This window comes from Macrobrachium rosenbergii, chromosome 40 (genome assembly GCF_040412425.1).
Source record: "Macrobrachium rosenbergii isolate ZJJX-2024 chromosome 40, ASM4041242v1, whole genome shotgun sequence".
Lineage (NCBI taxonomy): Eukaryota > Metazoa > Arthropoda > Malacostraca > Decapoda > Palaemonidae > Macrobrachium > Macrobrachium rosenbergii.
This window is the reverse complement of record NC_089780.1, coordinates 26,552,666-26,576,393: the sequence shown is the minus strand read 5'-3', so window position 1 is coordinate 26,576,393 and position 23,728 is coordinate 26,552,666. Positions and strand designations below refer to the sequence as shown.

Genomic DNA, 23,728 nt, shown 5'->3' with positions numbered 1-23,728 from the left:
GTTACTTACTTGTTACTTGTTGACGGCTTATCCAGGTCTCATACCACTTCCAAAGTGCTCGTAGGACCTCCAATATCAAGTTAATAGTTTATTCATCTGGTGTATTTGCTCACACTGCGTATTCCACACTCACTGCTTGATATTCCATATCATAGCATTGATTAAACAAAAAAGTTTCAAGTTTCTTTTTGAAAGACTTCAAATCTTCAGTTTTCCTTAGCTCAAGAGGAAGCTTGTTATATAATCTAGGAGCCGTGTATTTAAAGGTTCTGGAGCCACAGACTGAGGGAAAACGCTGTTTTACCACCTTGAAACCATCTGTAACTAGTCTCGTATCAGGTAGATTTATTGGTCGTATAATCTGAATTAGGTCCCTCAAATAGTGAGGAGCGCCGGTCTTAACAACTTTATGGGTCAGACCACATAACATGAATATTATTCTGCCCTTCACCGGAAGTCAGTGCAAATTAATTAAGATTGCGGTAATTCTATCCCGCAAAGCAACACCCTTTATTAGTCTAGCAGCTCTGTTCAAAAATTTCTGCAGTTTTTTTACTTGTACATTGGGCAAAGATTCAGCTAAATGGCAGGGGAGTTTATGTATTGTTTTGTAAAGAGAAATTACGATAAGAAAATTAAAATAAAGCATGGTGTCTCTTAATCTCAGTTGTCTAGGTGAAATAACTTCGATGGTACAACTCTGGAAATTACCTGATAGAAAATTGAAGAAGAAGAGTTTTTGTTTACGTTGCTCATGAATCCGTAGCCCATAATCCCCAGAGCTACGGGCTACTGAGACCACGTGAATGTAGTGCATTGTGTCAATACATGTTTAATCATGGTGGAAAAGACAAATTCAGTGGAATTATCGTTAAAACATCTCACGAGCAAGGATTTTGGGAAAATACCAAAGACTCCTAATAAGGTAGGCCTATGTTCCCGTAAATTAGGCTCGGCTAGCCTAAGCATTCCAGGCCTGGCTAGGTTATGTCAGGAGTAGGCTGGCAGAGTTGAGTAGCCTAAACTAGGCCATATGTGTACGATTTTTTGTCCTTTAGGTAATTTGGGCTAATCATTAATTTCAACCAGAATCGTAGTGCATTTAAAAATGTGGTTTCCCCGCAGTTTAGGCCTAGGATAGTTTAATCGATGTGAACGTTTCTGACAGTCGTTTCGATACTTATTATAGGCCTGGCCTATATCCTATCCGAAACTTATCGAGGATTACAGTTGAAAACGGGTTTCTGAGTGAGTGGCAGCAGAAAACTAAGGGAAGCCAATTAGGGATGGTAAAGTTTCACCTAAAACATTAGCTTAGGCCTAGTCTGTTTCAGTTTGGAGGCGTAGGCCGAGGTTAGTGCATGATATTAGCCTAGTTCGAAAACAGTCCATAAACTTATCTTAATCTGACTGAGAATTCTCAGTGGGAATAAGGTCCTGATATTTTACTTGTTTTGTGATTTCCCCCACCTGAAATCCCCTGCTTTCCCACTGTGGCCGCCCTGCATTGTACAAGTTAAGTGTGGGGCTACTATTTCTAAAAGTGGTCATTTGCTGGTAAAACAAATGTCCGAAATGCTCAGAGCACACATTAAAACATAGGAAGATAATATTTCCAAGTCGTAAGTGCCCTAACGGATTAAAGTAAAATAATACCCTAGACTATTTCAGACTAACCTAAATCAGGGTTCTTTCCTGGCTGAGGGGCTTTGCCTCCTGGGACCCTCAGTCTAGGCTAACCTAGAGCACTTTAAATTAAATAAGTTAAAAATATAGAAGAATTGTGCATGCTTTTTCTACAGGCTGCTGCCGGCTTAAAAGCAGATCAAGGACATTTGCCAGGGGCTTTGTCCCACCTGAATACCCCCTTTAAAAAAGACAATAAAATAACAATTTAGCCTACTACCACTGCCATCCAATGCGGCAGTTAGCTAAACCTACTGATTTATGTGCAAAAAGGGCACCTTGTTTAGTACCAGCCCCTTGGGGATGTATGGAAAAGCACTAACTAAAGTTAGTAAATATCCCAGTTGGCAATTTACAAGAGCCAGGCCATGGTAGTACAGTAATCTGCATTTTTACCAAGACATCGTGTGTAGCAGACGGGGAGGTGCACAACTACTTTGCGTTATTACCTTAAATAGTGTAATGGGTTCATAATCAAGCCTGAACTGACCTAGGATACTTGGTCCTTACTTGCCTAGTACTTCTGCCTTTCATAACCCTGCCACCAGGTGCATTGAGGAACTTGGAAAATACTCAATGAAATTTACCCTAATCAGAATCAGACCTTGAAGAAGTTGGCTAATGAAAAATGATCATAGGCGATAAGGTTGATTTAGGGTATCACATGATCACCATGTGTAATTTTCACATAGTTGTTCTCATATGGTGTTTTCGTATGGGCAGAAAAAAAGCAATTGAGTGAGGGTACATCCCTGGATTTCACTCATTTTGCAATTACCTTAACCCAGAAACCCAAGTGTCTTGACTGGTCCCCCATAAGTGTAGGATATAAGAGAGTCTAGCATATGTAAAATTACAAATTTGTTACCAAAATGAGCGTAAAAAACATTCAAGACACATGCTAAATGAATTTACATGAAATTTTGCATATTTCTGAAGTAATCCAGGGGAAAGGAGTTACATATTTGCATGAAAGGAATCGTGCTTAACCCTTAATGGATGGGTATCATCATATGAGTATCTATAAGAGGTTTTGAGTGATGGATGGTCTAACTTATATGAGTATTAATATTACACGCCATACAATTTGGATGAATTTGACGGGAAAGATGTTCATATCACTTCAATGGTTGATAAAGGACTTAAGGGAACTGTCGTAGCTCAGCACAGGACAGGGGGATCAGTATGACTTTAGAGTTGATGGGGGGAAATATATTGCCCCCTCTGTCCCATGACATGTTTTTATTTATTTGCTCATAAATATACCCAGGGATTACTGTTCTTATCTTTTATAATAGTATGTCAGCTATAATTGTAATTTTGCAAAGAAAAGTGTAAAGAAATATTAGAAAAAACATGTGTAGGCTACCTCACAAAAAGGTACTGCATCCCCCCATCTCAGTAAATCTCGTAAATATTTTACAACAAATATACTCAGAATTTGTCACTGATTTTAGTTCTTATCTGTTATGATATTGTGTGAGCTGGAATTATAATTTTTACAAAATAAAATAAATTATTAGAAGATGCATAACTTGGTAAAATTAGCATATTTTTAAGAGTGTCTTGCAAAAGAGGCCCCACACAGGGTTGTAAATACTGTAGTCACTTTCAGCTTCCCGTGGAAGGTATGGAAAAATTTTAGAATTTTTTTTCTCACATCATGTGAATTTGCATATTTTCCTCTTTCCATTGATGTGTTTTTTTCTAAAATTGGCCAACCTTAAAGTTTGCCCAGTCGGGGGTTAAGAACTGAAGCTGGTTTTCTCAAGCAGTGCCTGAATTCCAAATCCCACTTAATTGGTGAAACTTAGTACTAAGTATGGTTTCAAATTTCCAGATGTAAAAATAAAGTACATTCAGAATATGCTAGCCATCCTTACCCACAGTGCACTGGGACCAAAAAATATAGCCTAATTGGGAGCCCAACTGGCATGGAATGTCAAACCATAAACAAAGAACTTGTAAAAGTGTGGGGTTGGTAACATTCTCATTTAAGTATCTTAATAACAGTAAATTTCATATAAGTAACTTACCACGTAATTACATAGCTATTGGTTCCTAACCTACGGCAGCTTAAAAATTCAAAATTTGCACAGCAGTGCTTCCTTCATTTGTGTGTAGGTGACAAGGTCCCGCCCACTATGCAGGACTTAGAGGAACAACTTAGCAGAGAGCTCAATTTGTTTCTTGCCGGCTTCTGATCAACATTGGGAGTTTTGTGCAGCTGCTTTGTCACTTTTTCCGATATTTATTTGCCCGATCTTTGGTGAAGTGTTCAGAATTTGTTGTCGTTGTGGTTTTCAATCATTAGTTCATTGTTTTTTATGGTCCAAATCTTCTTACAATTTTCATACTAAATGCACTAAATGTAGGGGCCAGGAATGTAGTAAGGATAATACTTGTTTAGTGTCATTAAGAGAAACTTGCTTGAAAGAGATGGAGAGAGGAAGGTAGCCCTTAGGGCTGAGAATAGGGCTAGTACAGAATCTACTCCTTTTCCTAGTGTAGTAAAAAAAAAAGTATACCTTAGTTTTACCAGACCACTGAGCTGATTAACTGGATGACCGAGCAATTATTCCTCCAATTCCTCTTGTTTCTCCCATCCTGAGCCCTTGTACTTTACCACTTACTCCTGATTCAGGTTCCCTTGATTCCGCTCTCCACGCCATTGCGAGGCTCAAATCAAGTTTCGATCAGAAGTTCGGATTATTATCCAATACCATTATGGAAATGGTGTCCACTATTAGATCTCTGATGGAGAAAATTGTGCATAGTGACAGTGCAGTGAGAAGTGACAGTGTTGTGAATGTTGAAGAGGTGGCTGTCCATCCCACCAGTGCTCCTAGATGAAGGTCCTTGTCCTGCTCCCCCTCACTCCCCTCACGGGAGAAGACATACCGGAGGTCCAAGGGAGGCTGGTGGGGTTTGCCTGTTGTTCATTCCCAGGCTTTGACTCGATGCCATTGGAAAGGCGTTTCAGTGCATCAGCTTTCCTCAGAGTCGGAAGCTTCCAGTCCGGACAAGAAGCGCCCATATTGCTATCCTGCTTCATCGCATAAGCTCAAGAGACATGCAGAGCTTGGTGATGCCTCTCCTTTGGCAGTTAAGAGGTACTGGGAGGTTAGCCTGCAGCCTTCCTGCAGCTTTCAGGATCAGTCCGTTTCTCCAGCTTGCCCTCGACATTCATTGGGAGACAGTCCTGAGCACTACAAGCGCTCAAAACCCCGACCTCTTCCGAACGGCTGGCATCCGCCTTCTCGCGCCAGACTTCCTCTTTGGAGCACCCAGCATCAATTCCTGAGCTTCCGGCACCAACAGCCAGGCACCCGACAACAACTTCCAAACGCCCAGTGCCTTCCACTCATCCGCTACCATCATCATTGGTTCAAGAAGATCATTCGTTAGCCCCACTCCAGCCACAGTTGATGGAGCTAATGGGGTTCTTGAAGAAAACCTCAACAGTTCCCAAAAGCAAAGACAAGTCTTTGTTTCCTATCTCTTCAGAGGAGGAAAAGGTTGTTCAGGATTTGGTCCCCTCTTCAGCATACTTGTCTCTTTTGTGATTTCTCCTGGATAGCTTCCCATATTTTTTCGTTCCTGCTGCTCCAACTTCTTGTTTCTACCTTCCTCATGAGGAAGCAGTCTTCTGAGGGTAACAAGCTGCCTAAATTAATTCTTTCCTCTTCCTTGAGGAAGGCTCTCCGAGAGGTGCGTGATTGGCTGACCTCTAAGACAGAGCAGGGCAAAGCAACATTTGCTTTTCCGCCTAGCAACCTCATGGAGATGAGGGAAGCTCCTTCTTTGGGAGTTTCTGCCTCCTCCCAAGGGGACTTCTCCGGTCTGGTAGATTCGGCTCATAGAACAGCTTTCTCTTTGGCCAGGGTAATGTTTACCTCCCCCGAGCTTGATCACCTTATCAAGAATATTTGTAAGGCTCTCGAGATTTTTAGCTTTCTCAATTGGGCTGTCAGGGTGTTAGCAAGAAAGACTGAAGACCTCTGATTGGCTAGGGGTACCTCTGTGTGCCGATATTGCTGTAAGAGATGGCTCTTCAGAACTCGCCTCTCTCTTTCCAATGGGTGTGTTGAAAAAGAGGGAGCTCTGGTGTTCATTCACCTCGAAAGGAGTCTCGCCACAGAAGTCAGCTCTGCTTTTCACTCCTTTGGACAAGTCTCACCTTTTCCCCTCAAGTCACAGTGAAGGAGATTCAGACTTTCAGAAGTCTACAGCCAACCTGTTAGCGCAATCCACCAGATGTCCGAGGGAACCTGCACCTTCCACGTCGAGATCGTTCTTGCCCTTTCAGCCTCAACCCTTTTTGTTTGGGGGTGGAAACTGAAAGCCCAGCCAATACCTAGATCCAACTTGCGACCTCCTGCGAAGTGTATCAAGAAGTCGTCATTCAAGACCAACCCCAAGAAGTGAGAATTTAGTCCTCTGCACCCCAGTAGGAGCCAGACTTCTACTTTTGTGGAAGAAATGGGTGTGCAGAGGAGCGGAACCTTGGATAGTCAAGGTACTCGAGGACTACGCCACTCCTTTCATGAAAGCTCCTCCTTTAGTAACATCACCGATCGCCTTGCCAGCGTGTTCAGAAGGTTCCACAAAGTTTTTGGCCCTTTCTCAGGAAGTCGAATTCCTGATCATCAAGGGAGCAGTGGAAGAGGTCGTAGACTGCCACTCAGTTACAACTGCCTTTTCATGGTTCTGAAGGCCTTGAGGGGCTGGAGGCCCATTTTGGACATCAGCGCCCTGAATGCTTTTGTCCCGAAGACGAAGTTCCACATGGAGACAGTGCGATCAGTCACGTCTTCAGTGTGGCAGGTGGACTGGATGGTCACCCTGGATATGCAAGATGCGTATTTCCGCATCCCTGTTCATCCGGGCTCACGGAAATTTCTGCGCTTTGTCTTTCAGGGCAGAATAATACAGTTTCAGGCTCTATGCTTCAGCTTGTTGATGGCACCGCAAGTATTCAACCGAATCCTCGCTCCTCTCGGAATTGGCTTCATCTTCTGGGAATCAACATTAAATTGTACTGTACTTGGATGACTGGCTTCTCCGCTCTCCATCGGAGAAGTGCACGGAGGACTTGAGAAGAACTCTTCCCCTGAAACAGGAATTAGGCATCATCGTAAATGAAAAGAAATCACTGACGATACCGACTCAGGAGATTCCCAATTTGGGGATGATCCTGAATTCACAGAATTTTTGGGCTTTTCTGTTGCCCAAAAGAGTCGACAACTGTCTACAGTGGATGAGTCTCTTAGGGACCCTTGCTTCAGTAGAGCAGTTTGTGAGACTAGGCAGACTGCACATGAGACCCCTGCAATTTTTCCTGAAAGTGAACAGGTGCAGGAAGACTTAACCAGACTCTCATCTTATTGGTAACGTTGGAAATCAAAGTGGATCTCCAGTGGTGGTCTTGCGAAGAAAGGCTTCAGGAAGGGAAATCTCTTGTTCCAGTGAACCCCGACCTTCGATTTTATTCAGACACCTCCAACCTAGGCTGGGGTGCTCTTCTGGATAAACGGGAAGTCTCCAGAACATGGACAATATTTCAATGGAAGTCTCACATCAGTGTAAAAGAACTGAGAGCTGTTCACCTGGGCCTTCAGGCCTCCTCGGACCTAGTCTGCAGTGAGAAGATAGTAGTGCACACAGAGAACACCATTGTGCTATCTTACTTTCGCAAGCAGGGGCCACTCACTCCTCTCTTTATGAGATGGCGAGGGATCTCCACCTGTGGGCAGAGGAGAATCAATTCACTCTTACAACCCGGTTCATTCAGGGGAGAATGAACATTATTGCAGACAAGTTAAGCCGCCTCAAACAGGTCCTTCTGACTGAATGGACCCTAGACCCGTTGGTCTGCAACAGTCTGTGGAGGTTATTGGGATGACCGACCATAGATCTCTTTGCAACGTTGAGAAATCACCAACTTCCACTCTTTTGCTCTCCAGTCCCGGATCCTCGAGTATGGGTGATGGATGCCATGCTCCTGTACTGGACAGGCCTGGATGTTTACGCCTTCTTCCCCTTCAGGGTGATCAGGGAGGTAATCAACAAGTTGTCGGCACATCAGAGCTCCTCCATAACCCTAGTTGCTCTCTGATTTGGCTGTTGGTGGATTATCCAAGACTCCTTCCATGAAAACGGTCGCTGCTTAGACAACCCCACTTCCTCAGATTCCACCAAGGGTAGTCTGCTCTGGCCCTGACAGGCTTCCGACTGTCAGGCACCTCGTCAGAGTAAAAGGTTTTTTGCGACAGGCTACAGAGGCAATTGCAAGGTGCAGGCGAATGTCTTCTACAAAGCTCTACCAATCCAAATGGGCAGTCTTTAGAAGATGGTGCAGCCACAATAACGTCTCTTCTTCTGAGACATCTATAAATCAAATACTGTAGCTGATTTTTTTACTATTCCTGAGGTTTTTCAAGAAATTATTGACCTCTACCATCAAAGGGTATAGGTGGATGCTCAGCCCAGTTTTTAAACACAGCGGAATGGATCTGAGACAAAAAGCAAGAAAGTTCTTCCAGTGTCTCTTGGAATTTAGATGTTGTACTGAAATGGTTCTCAGGTCCTCCATTTGAACCGCTACATCATTTCTCACTCAGGAATCTCACCAAGAAGACTCTTCTTAGTGGCTCTGGCTACCGCCAAACTTATCACTGAGTTGCAGGTGATAGACAAGAGAGTAGGTTTTGCGCAAAGGGACGCATTCTGCTCACTTTCTCTTGGATTCCTTGCTAAAAACAAGGACCCATCCAAGCTCTGGCCCCGATCCTTCATTATCAAGAATCTTATGGACATCTTAGGACCAGAGGAAGAAGAGAGGCTCCTTTATCTGGTGAGGTCTTTCAGATACTACCTTCACAGGACGGAAAAGATTAGAGGACCGTCGAGGAACCTCTGGTGCTCTATAAGCAGCCCATTTCGTCTTCTTTCGAAAAATGCCATTTCCTTTTTCTGAGGGAGTTGGTATCAGAAGCTCATTCTCAGATCCACGAAGACGTCTTTCTTTTAGTTAAGGTTAAGGCTCACGAAATTAGGGCAGTCACAACTTCCCTAGCATTTAGACATAATATGTCTCTATCTACGATCTTGTAGTTGACATTCTGGGGATGCAAATCTATCTTCGCCTCACACTACCTCGAGGACATGTGTCTGAAAACTGTAACACTTTAGGACCATTATCCGTGGCTGGCATGGTGTTGGGAGAGGAAGCATAGGAACTCTAATGTAGGGACAACCCTTGGCTACACTGCCACGCCCACTACAGGTTGAGAGAAGTGCCGACCAGAGGCAGTACCTACCTGCAGTAGCTCTCGCAACAGGTAAGGAAACAACAAATATTTATTTAATGTTAGCAACCTTTCTGTTTCAAATTCATTACTTAATGCTTTGGAATAGAATATGTCCTTGCTCTTTCCCACCTCCTAACAATGTGGAATCAGCTATGTGGCTACCTGGTAAATTACTTATACAAAAATGCTATTTTTAAATATCTAACTTCCCTGGTAGTTACATATATATAGCTTTATCCCCGATTCGATTAAACCTACACACTAATACGGCAGAAATTCAAAATTCAAGTGCAATCGCGATAGATGGTCAGGTGGCCATACCTGAGCGCCCTCTACCAGGTAATTAGAACCATTCCCAATTGTCCTCAGAAATTCCCTGCCCCTGTTCTATCAACACGTTGGAAATTAGGTGATCTACTTTGGTTTGCTTTACTACAATTGGTGAAGTACCCATTACTTGTTTGGTATTAAATTGATGGCTTTTTCCCTAATTTTGGATCTTCCCACCATTTTTCGTTTCTCATTGTTAGCCTATCTGTTCGGTTTCTGACTGTTACAATTGTTCTTTGTACTTTGCTTTTCAAGATGGCTGACCCTGTTGTTAGAAACTGTGTGTTAGGGGATGCAAGAACCGGCTTCCCAAGGCTGCTCTTGATCCCCACACAGTTTGTAAGAAATGCAGAGATCGTGTGTGTGCATTGATGATAGATGCAAGGAGTGTGAAAGTTTGTCCGAGAAAGAGGGGAGAGTATGATCACTATGTGACATGACGATTGGAAAAGGACAGAATTAGGAGAGCTAGATCTTCCAGTGTCCTTTCAGCTAGGTCTTCTGATAGTCAAGTCCTTTCTAACTTGTCTGATACTAATATTCCTGATCCTAACCCTAAGGCTATAGTACCCGATCCTCCCTGGAGTCAAATAAAGTAATCCGTCTTTAAAGGATATAATGGCTGCTATTTCGGCCATAGGAGTTTCTGTACAATCCCTTTCTTCGGATAGGAAGTGATGTGAACAGCAGTGCATAGTTTGCAACAAAAGTTCAGGTGACAGTGTTAGTGCAGTGGAGGGTGCGTCCGTTCGTGTCTGTCACGCTCCTAGCCCTAGACCTCTTCCATGCTCCCCAACCCCTGGGAGAAGGAACGCTGACAGGCTAAGGGAGGTGAGAGACGTTGAACAACGAGTGGACGTCCCCTCGAGCGATCCTGTTGACGCATCCCAGGACGCTCCCCTCGCCGCAGGAAAGGCGAGATGAGGACGTGTTCGTCTTCCTCGGATGACGCAAGACCCAGACGTGGTTGGCGTCAATCACAAGAGTCTAGACCTATCAAGAGACGCAGGTCCCCTTTACGCTCCAACAACCCTCTTGCAGCAAATGGAGCTCTCCAGAGAGATTCCTGTCGGAAGAAGACGGGCGTTTCTGCGCCTAAACAGAGGCGTAAGACGCAGAGCTCATCCGGAGGAAGAAGACGTGATACATGACTTCAGTTCACGCTTCTCCCGCCCCAGAATGGGGCGTGTCGTCAAGCTGCGCACCACCTCTTCATCAAAAGATCCCAGCTAGAGTCTCCGAAGTTGTGGAAGCTGAGTGCAGTGCCATCTCCAGTTGTTTCCCAGCAGCAAGTGGCACCTCAAGTAAAGTTCTTGTCGGAAGTCCAGCAGTCCCTTGCGTCTCTTTTTGACTCTTACAAGTCGCAAGGACTAAGAGAAGAAACACACAAGAAGGAATCTAAGGACGTCAACAGACCGAGAAGAGGGTAAGGCAAGAATCAGAACAACAAGACGTAACAGCCAGCAAGACGCAAATCTTCGCGGCAAGTTGCAGCACTCATAGACGCTTCCCGCACCAAGCCGCCCAGTGATGGGAGGGAACAAGGATCGGAAGCTCCCTCGCAGCAAGTTGGCTCGCATGCGTTGACGCACGCAAAACAGCACGATTCACACGTTTCCCCCTCTCGTTCGACATCGGAAATAGCGGATCCTTTGGAAGAGATCTCGGAAGAGGAAACTCAAGAAACTCTTCATGCCGCTGATCTGAAAAGACTTCTTACTCTTTTGGCGGACTTATTTCCCTAACGATTTTCATCAGGCCGTACCTCGAGTCCTCCTTGCAATATTTGATGGGTAGACCCCAGAAGTCTTCCTCATTCAAGAAGACAGTGTTGGCCAAATCAGTGAAGAGAGCCTTTTCGACACTGAATGATTGGATTTTGAAGAAGAAGGAACAAGGAAAGACAACTTTTTCCCTTTCCCCGACAAGATTGGCTTCTAGATCCAGCGTGTGGTACTGAGACTGGGAAGCTCTCGGTTTGGGAGTTCCTGCCTCCTCCCAAAGGGGACTTCTCCAGACTCGTTGACTCTTCACGGAGAACAGCCATGACAAAAGCCAAGGTTCTGTGGTCCACGTCGGAGTTGGATCATTTACTGAAAGGCGTCTTCAGAACTATTGAAGTCTTCAGCTTGATGGACTGGACTCTTGCAGCTCTTGCAGAGGTTTCAGATCAGAAGAATGACACGCAAATGCACCTTATTGCCTGTCTCGATAAAGCTGTGAGGGACGGGTCGGTCGAACTTTCTGCCCTTTTCACAGCAGGTGTTATCAAGAAACGAGCTATGTTGTGTTCCTTCTCCTCGTCTGGGAGTGACTTTAGCTCAGAAATCTGAACTGTTGTATGCTCCATTATCTAAACAGCTCTTCCCTTCAGAGCTGGTTAAGGACTTATCAGCAGCCCTTGCGCAACAGTCAACGCAAGATCTGATCACAAGGACTGCTAGGAAAGTTCTTCCGGCAAACTTTTTAGCCAGGAAGGACAAGGAAGCTCCTCCTCGCAAATGTTTTTTGAGCCCTTTCGGATCGGAGAGCCCTTTCGAGAGGAAGTCAGAGAATGGCTGCTGGAGGACAACTACGTAAGAACCCCAAGCAGCAACCCAAATCCAAGAAATGATCACAACAACCTCCAGACACAAGTGGGAGCCAGGTTATCCCACTTTTGGCAAGATCTGGAGCCAAAGGGGAGCGGACGTATGGACAGTCGAAGTTTTGAAGGAAGGATACAAGATTCCCTTCCTAAGAAGCCCCCTCTTTCACAAGAACCGTTAGAGTTGACAGCTACTTACTCGGGAGCAAAGCAGCAGCTCTTCAAGAACAGGTGACCCAGATGCTATCAAAATCAGCAATAGAAACTTAAAGGACCTCTCATCAGAGGTTTTACAACAGACTTTTCTGGTACCCAAGAGCTCGGGGGTTGGAGACCAGTTCTGGACGTAAGTCCACTGAACAAGCACGTAAGCAAAGTCAAGTTTGCCATGGAGACATCTGCGTCAGTCCTAGCAGGCACCAAACAGGAAGACTGGATGGTTTCAGTAGACCTACAGGACCTCAGATATTTTCACGTACCAATTCACCCAACTACAGAAAATATCTGAGGTTTGTGCATCTCGGGACAACCTATCAGTTCAGAGCACTTTGTTTTGGACTAAGCACGTCTCCACGTTTTCTCGAGTGGCATCGAACGTAGCTCACTGGTTACATCTAAAAGGGATACTGGTTTCGATGTACCTGGACGATTGGCTAATCAGAGCCAGATCGCAAAGCAAAGTGTCTGGAGGATCTACAAGTTACTATGAATTTGACGCAACAATTAGGTCTGGTAGTAAATCTAGCCAAATCGCAGCTAACGCCTTCACAGGACATCATCTACCTGGGGATGAGGGGCTTCAGTCAGTGGTTTTTCGGGCTTTTCCAGCCCAAAACGCATTCTGGATTGCTTAGAAAAGGTGAAGCTCTTTCTAGGGAGATGGACCTGTTCTGGCGAGGGGAGTGAATGAGTCTGCTGGGGACCCTCTCTCGATCGAACAATTGCGTCTCCCTGGGACATCTACGCAGCCACTTCAGTTCCATCTGTCAAGCTATTGGAAAAGAGGCCAAGATCTGGAGACGTGGATTCCTTGTCCTCTGGGAATCAAAAACATTTGAGTTGGTGGAACGACCCCAAAAACTTCAATTAGGCCTCGAACTTCAACAAAAGAACCCCGACCTAGTGTTGTATTCAGACGCATCGGACATGGGATGGGGTGCAACGCTGGGGAAGGGCGAGATCTCAGGTCTATGGGAAAACCATCAGAAGAAATGGCATATAAATGTCAAGGAACTGGTGGCCATTCATTTTGCACTAGTCCACTTTCAGGAGAAGGTCCAGAACAAGATTGTACAGGTCAACGCTGACAACACCACAGCGTTGGCCTATCAGAAACAGGGTGGCACTTTCGTTCGTTTTCCCTTTACTGAGGCAGCCAAAGATCTCCTGCTGTGGGCAGAAACGAACAACTTAACTCTGATCACCCGACTTCATAGAGGAGAGAAGAACGTCAGAGCGGATCTTCTCAGCAGAGGAAGACAGGTTCTCACGACAGAATGGACCTTACATCACGATGTGTGCAACAGGCTTTGGAATCTGTGGGGAGAACCGTCAGTAGACCTCTTTGCAAACAGAGAGAACAAGAGGTTACCAGTCTACTGCTCTCCAGTCCCAGACCAGGAAGCAGTGGCGGTGGACCTTCCTCATGAATTGGGAGGGACTAGACATGTACGCTTTCCTCCATTCAAGATCCTAGACAGAGTCATGAAGAAGTTCAGAGAGGCGAAAAAGGCTCTCTTCACTGAACGACGCCCGCATGACCCTGATAGCTCCATTTTGGCCCATGAGACCATGGATCACGGAGGTGATGGAGTGGCTAGTAGACACCCCAGTCGCTACCTTGTCGGAACGATCTACTCAGACAGCCACATATAGAGAGATACCATCAAAATCTCTCGCTCTCAACCTAACTGCCTTTCGACTATCGAAAAACTGGCAAGAGCGAAGGGTTTTTCAAGGGAAGCTGCAAGAGCCATCGCGAGAGCGAGGAGAACGTCCACACTCAAGGTGTACCAATCAAAGTGGGACGTATTCAGAGAATGGTGCAGGAAAAACAACATTTCCTCTTCCAGTACCTCTCTAACTCAACTGGCAGATTTTCTTCTGCATTTGAAAACCCAAGGAAACCTAGCAGTATCTACCATCAAGGGATACCGCAGTGCATGCTTGCTTCCGTCTTCCGTCACAGAAATATTGACGTGTCGGGAGACAAGGACCTCACGGATCTCATAAGGTCCTTTGAGACAGTTAAGAGGAAGGACAACCCAACCCCCTCTTGGAATTTGGACGTAGTCCTAAAATTTTTAACCTCGAATAGGTTTGAACCTCTCGACAAGGCTTCATGGAAGGATCTCACTAAGAAGACCCTTTTCCTGGTCGCTTTGGCTACAGCCAAGAGGGTAGGAGAACTACAAGCCTTTAGCAAGAAAGTAGGCTTCAATGGGGAAAATGCAGTCTGCTCACTTCAACTTGGTTTTCTCGCTAAAACGAAAACCCTTCTCAACCATGGCCCAGATCTTTTTCCATATCAGGGCTGTCTCATTTAGTAGGACAAGAAAAAGAGAGGCCCTTTGTCCAGTTAGGGCCCTAAAATTTTATCTACAAAGGACCAGAAACATGAGAGGTCAGACAGATCACCTCTGGTGCTCAGTGAAGAAACCTTCGTTACCCTTATCAAAGAATGCACTGGCGTTCTTTATCAAGGACTTAATAAGGGAAGCTCACCAAGAATGTAACGAGGGGAAAGCTTTCAATCCTTAAAGTCAAAGCGCACGAGGTAAGAGCTGTGGCAACTTCGATGGCTTATAGACACAACAGGTCTATGAAATCGATTTTGAAGACGACTTTTTGGCGAAGCAAATCTATCTTCGCCATTGTTACCTGAAAGAAGTACAGACCCAATATGAGGATTGCTGTTCCTGCCGTTGCCTCCGGCGCCCGTAGTTGGAGAGGGTACTACTGCCTCTACCCTATAACCTTTTTTTTTTTTTTTTTTTACTTTATACCCTTGCCTTTTCTTGATTTGAACTCACAGGTTGTCTGAAGGTTGTTGCAACCTTCCACAGTCTGGGGTTGCAAGTCTAAGTTAGGTTTTATGGAGTCTGTTATTTAGTGATTTTAGTGGGTCAGGTGGTCAGCTCTTTGTCCATGGCTATGCCAGGATAGCAAGGGTGGTGGTCTAGTCATGTTAAGGTTGAGGACCTTGTGACAGCCCCATAGAGACTTTCTACAGCCCCTGGATGGGTCGCTGGGTCTCTCAAGGAATGCAGGCGGATGAGGCAGGATAATTATGAAGCCAGCTTCCTTATCAGGTAAGAACCAGAGTATGTTTACAGCTAATATTTAGTGTTTAGTAATTATACGAATTCCCAACGGTGTTTGGTTCTCTAACCCACCACCAATGGTGTCAATCAATATATATGTAACTACCAGGAAGTTAGATATTTAAAAATGGTATTTTCATTATAAAATAAGTTTTTAAATATACTTACCTGGTAGTTACATATATAAAAGGTCCCTCCCTCCTCCTCTGAGAACAGGGCATGGAATTTCTGAGGACAATTGGGAATGGTTCTAATTACCTGGTAGAGGGCGCTCAGGTATGGCCACCTGACCATCTATCGGCGATTGCCGCAATTTTGAATTTCTGCCGTGGCGCGTGACTAATCGGCGGATAAAGCTATATATATGTAACTACCAGGTAAGTATATTTAAAAACTTATTTTATAATGAAAAGATACCATTTTTATGATAAAATTAAATTTTAAGATACTCACCAACAGTAATACGTGATTTCCATGCACCAGTCCCCTCTCTTGGATTTCAGATATGAAATTAATTGAGCTCTCTGCAGCTATTCCTCTAAGTCCTGGATAGTGGGCGGAACTTGTCACCTACACACAATGATAAAGGTTGTTCCCAATTTTGAATTTTTAAGCCTGCCATAATTATTTGGTAAGTACAGACAGTATACAGTATAAAAACTTTATTTTATCGTAAAAATGTCATGTTTGTGGTTTTATTGACATTTAAAGCCTTAATAAACCTAATTCTCCTTTTACTTAACCTGATGATGTTACATACTTGTAAACAAGGTTTATGCAAAATGTTACAAAAAACATTGAAAATTATTTTCTTTCTGCTTAATCAATGCTAAATGGTCCCAGAAGGAAGAAAATAGCATTTGCAAAGGCATACAACCCACATTTAAAAAATAAACCAGAAGTTTGCACTAGGGGCGTTCCCCAGCCGGCTGCTGAGACATAATTCTTGTGGTGTTGTCCCATTTTTACCTTTTTTCAATTTTTTTGACTCTCCATAATCACTCTTATTCATCCCCTTATAGGACCCCTAATACACCATTTTTCCATTAATAAAACAATTTATTATATAAATTTTTCTTACAAAATTGAAATTAGAAAAATTTATTGTACTTTTATTCAGTAATTGTTTTTATTTTCATTTTTCTCATGTCAAACTTTTACAAATTTGTAAGAGTGTGTGATAAAAACAAAACATAGTTCCAGTGGAAGATCTTCTCTCTGCTGTGGTCAATGATTTGTATTTCGGGAGACATAGTGGAAGTCCTTTGTAAAAAAATTTTTGTCACCTACTAAGAGGGAAAGGTCAGAGCCGATGAAAAACGTTTTTTTGACAACAATGCAATAAAAAGCAATCGGATAAAGGTGAAGTCCTGGCAAGTGAATATTTTATAACCCTACCTAATTTATTGCAAGTGGATTTGGTACCTAAGTTCGATAGTTTTGATATTTATAAAGAAAATGAATGTTACTGTATATTTGTAACCGAGAAAATCACATACAAGGATCCTAAAACAATATGTTATGTAAAAACCAATATGATGTCATGATTGGCAGACACCCATCCACCAGGTGGGCGGTGAATGTTTATAAATGTTGTTTAGGTTTCAGCAAATTCGGTGGCCAGAGGATATGGAATTGTCCCTGGAGGGCTTGCAAGACTGCATTTGATATATCAAAAGCTTGGACTTTGCATACCTGGGAGTGAGAAGACCCTGAGTGCAAGATTAACTAGGCGTGAATAGGTAAGATTTTATAGTGGGTAATAGTTATTCATGGCCAGTGTTAAAGTGAAGGAGCTGTTGTTAGACTGTTGTCCCCTCTTCCTCAAGTGATGGTGAAGACATTTTTTTAAATCACCTAAAATCTTCCTGTGTAGTGTTAGACTTTTTCTCCTTTGTATATCACTAAAACATATTTATTAAAACAAAATGATTACAACAACATGTTTAGCAAATTTATAAAATAATGAATTTATTTTCCTTTCCATGCAACAATATAAATCATGTTACATTTTACTGATATTAAAACCGGTAAATAATAAAGACAACAAAGTCAAGCTCAACCATTAAATTTGTAAGTTTGCATGGTTGTAGGCTTTGAAAGTTCCTAGATGAGCGCTGTTTAGGTGCTTTATATATATAAAAAAAAACAAAGAAAAATAGCAGTGGGTTACATTAACTGAAATAAAACAATGGCATTGACCTTTACACCTCTAACAGTTGAGGGAAATGAGGTATCATTGCACTTTTCATTTGAATTCTACTTGTAGTGACTGCTCCTGACTTGCTGCAAATAGAAGGCTATAGTGTCGAAACCTGAGGTAAAACAAAACAGATGGTCTTTTTGTATTTCCACCCTGAATAGATGTAGATCTAACAAATGAACTATAGACTGGTTCATTATGTGGATGAATTACATACATTGAATTATTTGTAAAGTAGAAACACTACAAATATCAAGAAAATGGAAGAATTCCAAGCTAACAACTTAGTCCCAACAACTGCTGTGGAAGTTGCAATGAAACCTCCACGAAATAATAATAATAATAAAATTGAGAATGCCTATTATAATCATATGGTATCTGCTAAAAACCAGGATGGGAACAATATTATATTAGTGAATGTCATCAGCAAGTGCTCTAGAGTTTTTACAGTGAAAATGTTTTCCACTATATTAAACTTCTCTACTGTGGGTGAGCCTGATTGTTGTTGGTTAACATCATTATTGCCCCCAAAACCCTACCTCAGCAGTTTGATGGGGACTGTCATAGAAAACACACTTTTACTGTGATAAGAATACCAGAACTATTGAATGTAGGTACTAAATAATACTTGGAAAAATTAGGTAGCCAGTTATAAACATATACAAATGCCAACTTTCACCTTTATCCGATGCTTTGATAAAAGGCATTGGCCTGTTTCCCATCGGCTCTAACAAGTAGTGGCACTTGCATTGTACGGAATGAAATGATGTGCAAACAGAGTGTACATTTCTGCCTGGTTCTTGATACATAAACAGTATTTGTGCATCCAACATTGTGATATCTAACATGTGAAAAAATATATTTATTGTATATATTTTAGTGTCTTATAGACACAATCAATAGGCTCCTGTCTATCCTGGAATAAAGATACTGGAAGAACTGCAGGTGTATGCCAATAAAACCAGTACAAATTAAATACCATTTTTTTTGAAGATACAGGCTTTCACTCATTCATCTACACCATTTCTGATACTGTATTCAGCCCAGTCTCCCCAGCCACCCATGGGGACAAGTCCTCCTCCATGCAGTTCATAAAATGGACGATGAGCTCATTTTCCTCATGTTGGTGGTGTTGTCAAGGATGGGGTGGGGGTTATTGGATGGGATAAGTTTATCAATAAGAGCATTAAATAGCCATTGGTGTGATTATTATTATTATTAAAAATTATTATATTAATTATTATTATTAAGATGAAAATAAATGGTTAAGTCTTAGACCAATTCGAATAAAAGACCCCAAGTCAAATAAAAAACAGCCCAAAAAATCACAAGTAGCTCCTTGATTAGAAATATTAACGTGACAGAGGTTTAAAACCAGCCTCGTCCTTTAAAACAATTGTAGAACTCATATTTACCCTGGGGCAGCCTCAGGCGCTGTTGCATTTCTGGAGGTTTGCTTCAGCAGAACCTCCGAACCGGTCAATATCCATACAATGGGCTATGAAGACTAAATTTAAAAGCCCTTAAGAACGTCACCCTGTGTATAACCTGTTTGGGACTCTCAACAACAACAAAACATTTCATGGTTGACCTCTTAAGGGTTAAGAAGATTTTTCTGTCTGCTTGCACTTTCACCTTTGAGTTTCCAGTATATACTGTAACAGAATTAAGAGTCAAGGTGAACCTAAATGCATTCTCAGGAAGGTGGAAAGGAAGACTCTTCTTCTTCTGGGACTTGTATGGAGGTGATTGCCACTGTATGTAAGGCTAACATTAAGTGATGGGTTTGTTTGTGATAAAACTAATTATATTGTTAAGAAATTACATGTTTAAAAATATGAAATTAATTTTCTTGGTACAAACTCCATACTGTACTATACTTTTACAAGGAGTACTCTCTTGCCTTCTACTTTATCTTTTCATCTAATTTGCACAATACATTGTGATGCCAGTGGAATCAGGGTGCATGCTGAAGCTGGAACTGGAAGGATTCTTGCATCCTCTTTGAAGTTTCTAAGAAGTTTGCACAGATGTATGAAATATTATAAAAACAATGTTTTTGTATTGAAATACATAATTGATTTTTTTAGAAACTGATTTGTGTTGACAGTAGTTAATTGTTTCTTTTAATTTATTTCCATGCTGACACCTAATGTTTCAAAATTTTTTCTCTTCATCTTGATTGTGTTATTGACAGGAAGTTGTGGAAAAGCTTTACCTCATGTGGAAGCATTCGACTACTTTTTAGAAGAGGGCCTTGATTCAGCCCTTGCTGAAATTGATAATGTGGAGTTTTCCCTTGATGAAGGTGAACCTATTACTCTGTCTGTATCTGTAAGTATTTCTTATTTTAGCTTAGTTATGTACAATACAAAGGCAATAGCACAGCAAGTTTGCTTAAAAGGTCACATGAGAATGTCTCCCTAACCTGTGGAAGTGCCACTGCTCTGCAGAATTTGAGGCTTGTAGTGTAATTTACAAATAGCAATCAATAGGTTATGTAGGTTACAGTCTTTTATGATTATTACATCACTTGGAACCAAAAGGGGATACACCAAATATTTACAAAACTAGAACTCTAATACTGTATATGAAATATTTACAAATGGAGCTAATAAAGCTGGAAGACCTGCCAGTTGGTTATCAAAGGCCCCTGACCAAAATATCCAAATTACTTAAAGTATTAGGTATAAAATTTGTTTTCCTTAGGCGGTTTGCTAAATTTTTAACCAACTTTTTCATCTTAGTGTTTTTTAGAGATCTTGAAAATATATTTGTGTTACAGATAATAAAACAACCCTGTGAATTATAGGAAGTTTACTGTGCACTACAGTGATAGTCAATTAAAAAAAAGGAGAAAATGAATATGGTATAAAGCAAAAACAGGAAAGGTTGCCATACTTTTTTTTTTACTCTAACCTGTTGTAGACAATCTTCTTTTGACTTTCAGGATCTGACACACTTCAAAAATATGAAAAACATATATAACTGAAACTGCTGTTCAAGTCAGATTCACTTAGAAATGTTCATCAGTTTGCTCTCTCTTAGGGGACCAGAAAGAATTTTTGCCTATTCATGAAGTCATATCCAAATGGTTTAATTATTGATCATGCTGTGGAAATGCATGCATCTTTTCACCACAGTTACATTTTCACTTTTCTTTGTTGTATTGACTCTCAGTCATTTGAATTACAGGAGGTTAAGATTGGTAAGCCTGAATTGGGAACACATGAAGCATCAGGAAATAATTTGTATCCAAGAGAGTAAGGTTAGTGATGGGGAAAGGAGCTGTAATGGCCACAGGATGTGCACATACAATGGCAATGGCTTGTTACCAGTCAGGCTTTGGTTTTCCTAAGGTCTTTGGGCTGAGACATAGCTTTTTTTTTTTTTAGTTTTTAATTGCTTTCAGTTTATTTTTATAATCTTTCTTCTTTTTTAACTGATATTTATTTATCTTCCTTGTGCAAAAACTAGCAACTGTCAAAATTTTCTTATTTGGATCACCATGCTTATGGAAGGGTAAATTTTTAAATATATCATGTTGAGGAAGTTACAGAGGGGACATACAAACTGTAAACCAGGTATTGAAATGGTAGTTAAGGAAAAGATATTAACCACCTTGGAATGTCTAAGAGCTGGTAAATGAAAACAGTGGATAGTGCTGAGACTACATTCTAATGGAGCATTTTCACTTTATGGTGAAAAGAACTTGAATGCTAAAAAATATGTGACCATAGAATTGCTAAGGTTCATGGCAAGATGTGATGCTGAAGACCATTTGTAGAATGCTGTTAGTAAATTTGTGAGATGTTTTTGGAAAATTGACTGAGATGTCAAGGTACTGAGGTGCCCTTCATTGTTTCGCCATAAGGAGGTTTGAGAAACAGCCAAAAATTGATAATATAAGTGACAAAACCTTCATCAATGCTCAAGAATTCATGAAAAAGGTTCAGATTTTTTTTTTCTTTCAAGACCAAAAGATAGTATTGGTTTTTGTTACTGTTGGACCTTCTTTTCTTGTAGACAGAAGAAACTAGTGTCAACTGTTAATGCATATGCACCTTCAAGCAAACTTTAGGAGACCTTGAAGAACCCTCCCAGATTGCTTTTGTGTTTATATCATATGTCAACACAGATGTTAGAATCTCCATGTTTTATCTAGCCAAATTTTACTTGTCAAAATGCTTTTTATTTTCTGCTTTTTAATTGTTCCCTTATTCTCAAGTTTTCATTTTAATAAGATCCACAAGTAATTTACTTTTTCCTACAAACTTTCAAAATGGAAAAAGTCATGGTTGTTTGTATCTGTAACTAAATCAAAGTGACTTGTTTAATTTTCATGGTGTATGAAGTATTATAACCCAGGAATTATCTTTATATTGTCATAAAATTTTTGTTTGTCTGCTTCCTAACAACTGAAAAATTGGATTAGTATTTACATACAAAATTAGCTGATGGATGTGTTCACCACATTACTTCTTTGTGTGTGGAAAATATTATTGTAAGTACAGTATCTTACTTCGATTAATTATGGGGATTTTTTGTGTAAATGTACAGTTTACTAATTAGTCTGGTTTTCCCAGATATTTATTATCACCTTGTCTTGCTACTTGTAATTGAGTTATGTTAATTTACATGCTGGGTTGTATATTCACATCATTTTTTTCTTTTATAAGATCTGGTTACTTTGAGTATTATGTAAAACATCAAATGGACACTATTTTTGTTTATATTGAAGTGAAGTGTGCTAACAATGATAAAATTAATTTGTACCAAAAGTAATTTACTTTTACTTATTTAAAAATAATATAAAGAAAATTTTGGCTTAATACAGACCAAGAAATGTTGAAATAAATTATAAATCCAGTATTAAAACTTCAAGAATTTACAACCATTGACAGATATGAGAATGAGAGAAAGATCATCTTTAGAGAGAGAGAAGATATTGAGAGAGAGAGATAACAACAAAGGGATAGTAAATTTTGTAAAATGTTTAAAATGTCTGAGCAAAATGTGTCCAAAAGTAGACTATATGTTAAGTTTTATCTTTTATGATAAAGGACCTGTTCTGTTGAAAAAGCTTTTGTCAAGAACTAAAAGGTTGTAAATCAGCTTTTTCTTAGTATGACTGAGAATAAGACAGACACTGGTTAAGCACAGCTAAGGATTAATTATGTAAGAGCTTCTAGAAGGAGATTTGACCTAGGCATTTTAGGGCTTGTATCCTGGTACTTCTGGCTTGACAACAGACAACTTAATGTCATTTCACATGAGCCTCTATAGTAAGTCAGTTTAAAAACTTTATATGTATTACACCTTTTATTCAAAGACAAAGACCCATCTTGCATTAAAGGTAATTTGTTAAGCACTTTCATTAGTCTTGTTCCAGTTTGTTCCTCTTTAACTGAACTCTTCTCTCAAGTGTCTTAGGTAGGTTATTTTTTGCTTTATATAATGTCACTGAATGATTTTGGGCTGTGTTACTACTTGAAATTTCAGGTTGACTCAAAAATAATTTAATATTTTTTCTCCCAAATGACAGCTGTATGCTTGTCCATAAAGGCAACTTTCATTTTGGACTAATTTAATATTAAGAGCTAATGCTTTAGTGATATGTTATCCGTATCTTCCCTAACTGTTAGCAACTTGACACTTATGTTAGTGTGTTTCACTTGTTGGGGATTTTGAAAATCTGTCTGTATTGGTTCATGGAATCAAAAGGGTCCCAGTCCTTTGTACATAATGTGCTTGGTAGCTGCTTCCTTAAGAAACTTTTTTATTTTAAAAATGGAACTTTTCCTTTTCATCTTATTTAGACATCAGAGCTTTCACACCTTTCTTCTAAATTGTTATTCAGGTTACCCTCTACTAAAATTATTGATTTTGATAGCATAGTCTCTTGTTTCGTCCTCAAGGAGTTAACTCCATGGACTAACCAGAGCTCCATGGTGAACAAACTAATGTCAAAGAATTCTCTTCCAGCTGGTCTTTTTGGCCAGGTATTGTGTCATTGATAAACACTTGTAACATTGAAGGAGTATATAACTGTAACACTTGATGGAGTATATAATGGACTCAAAGATGAGGGGCACTTTCCCAAATCTTTACAGGTTCTTCCAACGTCAAAATCTTTAGAAAATCAAAAATGAACCTGCAAGAAACAACAGACCCAACTCTGAGACCAAGAATCCACCATCTTTTTTCAACTCATTACTGGGCCATTACCAGTGCTCCGAAAAAAAATAGAAATTTTTCTCTGATTTCATTATTATCGAGGATCTTG

General features: G+C 40.9%; 1 protein-coding gene across 1 annotated transcript in view; it reads left to right on the top strand.

The window, feature by feature from the left end:
• The first annotated feature begins 733 nt into the window (after positions 1–733).
• The window catches only part of RpI135 (RNA polymerase I subunit Rpl135), a 164,906-nt gene continuing 141,911 nt past the window's right edge, over positions 734–23,728 (top strand). The window contains exons 1-3 of the mRNA XM_067083406.1: positions 734–925; positions 19,640–19,776; positions 20,638–20,801. Coding sequence (XP_066939507.1) covers positions 20,718–20,801 — 84 coding nt within the window. The 5' untranslated portion in view covers positions 734–925; positions 19,640–19,776; positions 20,638–20,717. The remainder of the gene's footprint in view (positions 926–19,639; positions 19,777–20,637; positions 20,802–23,728) is intronic.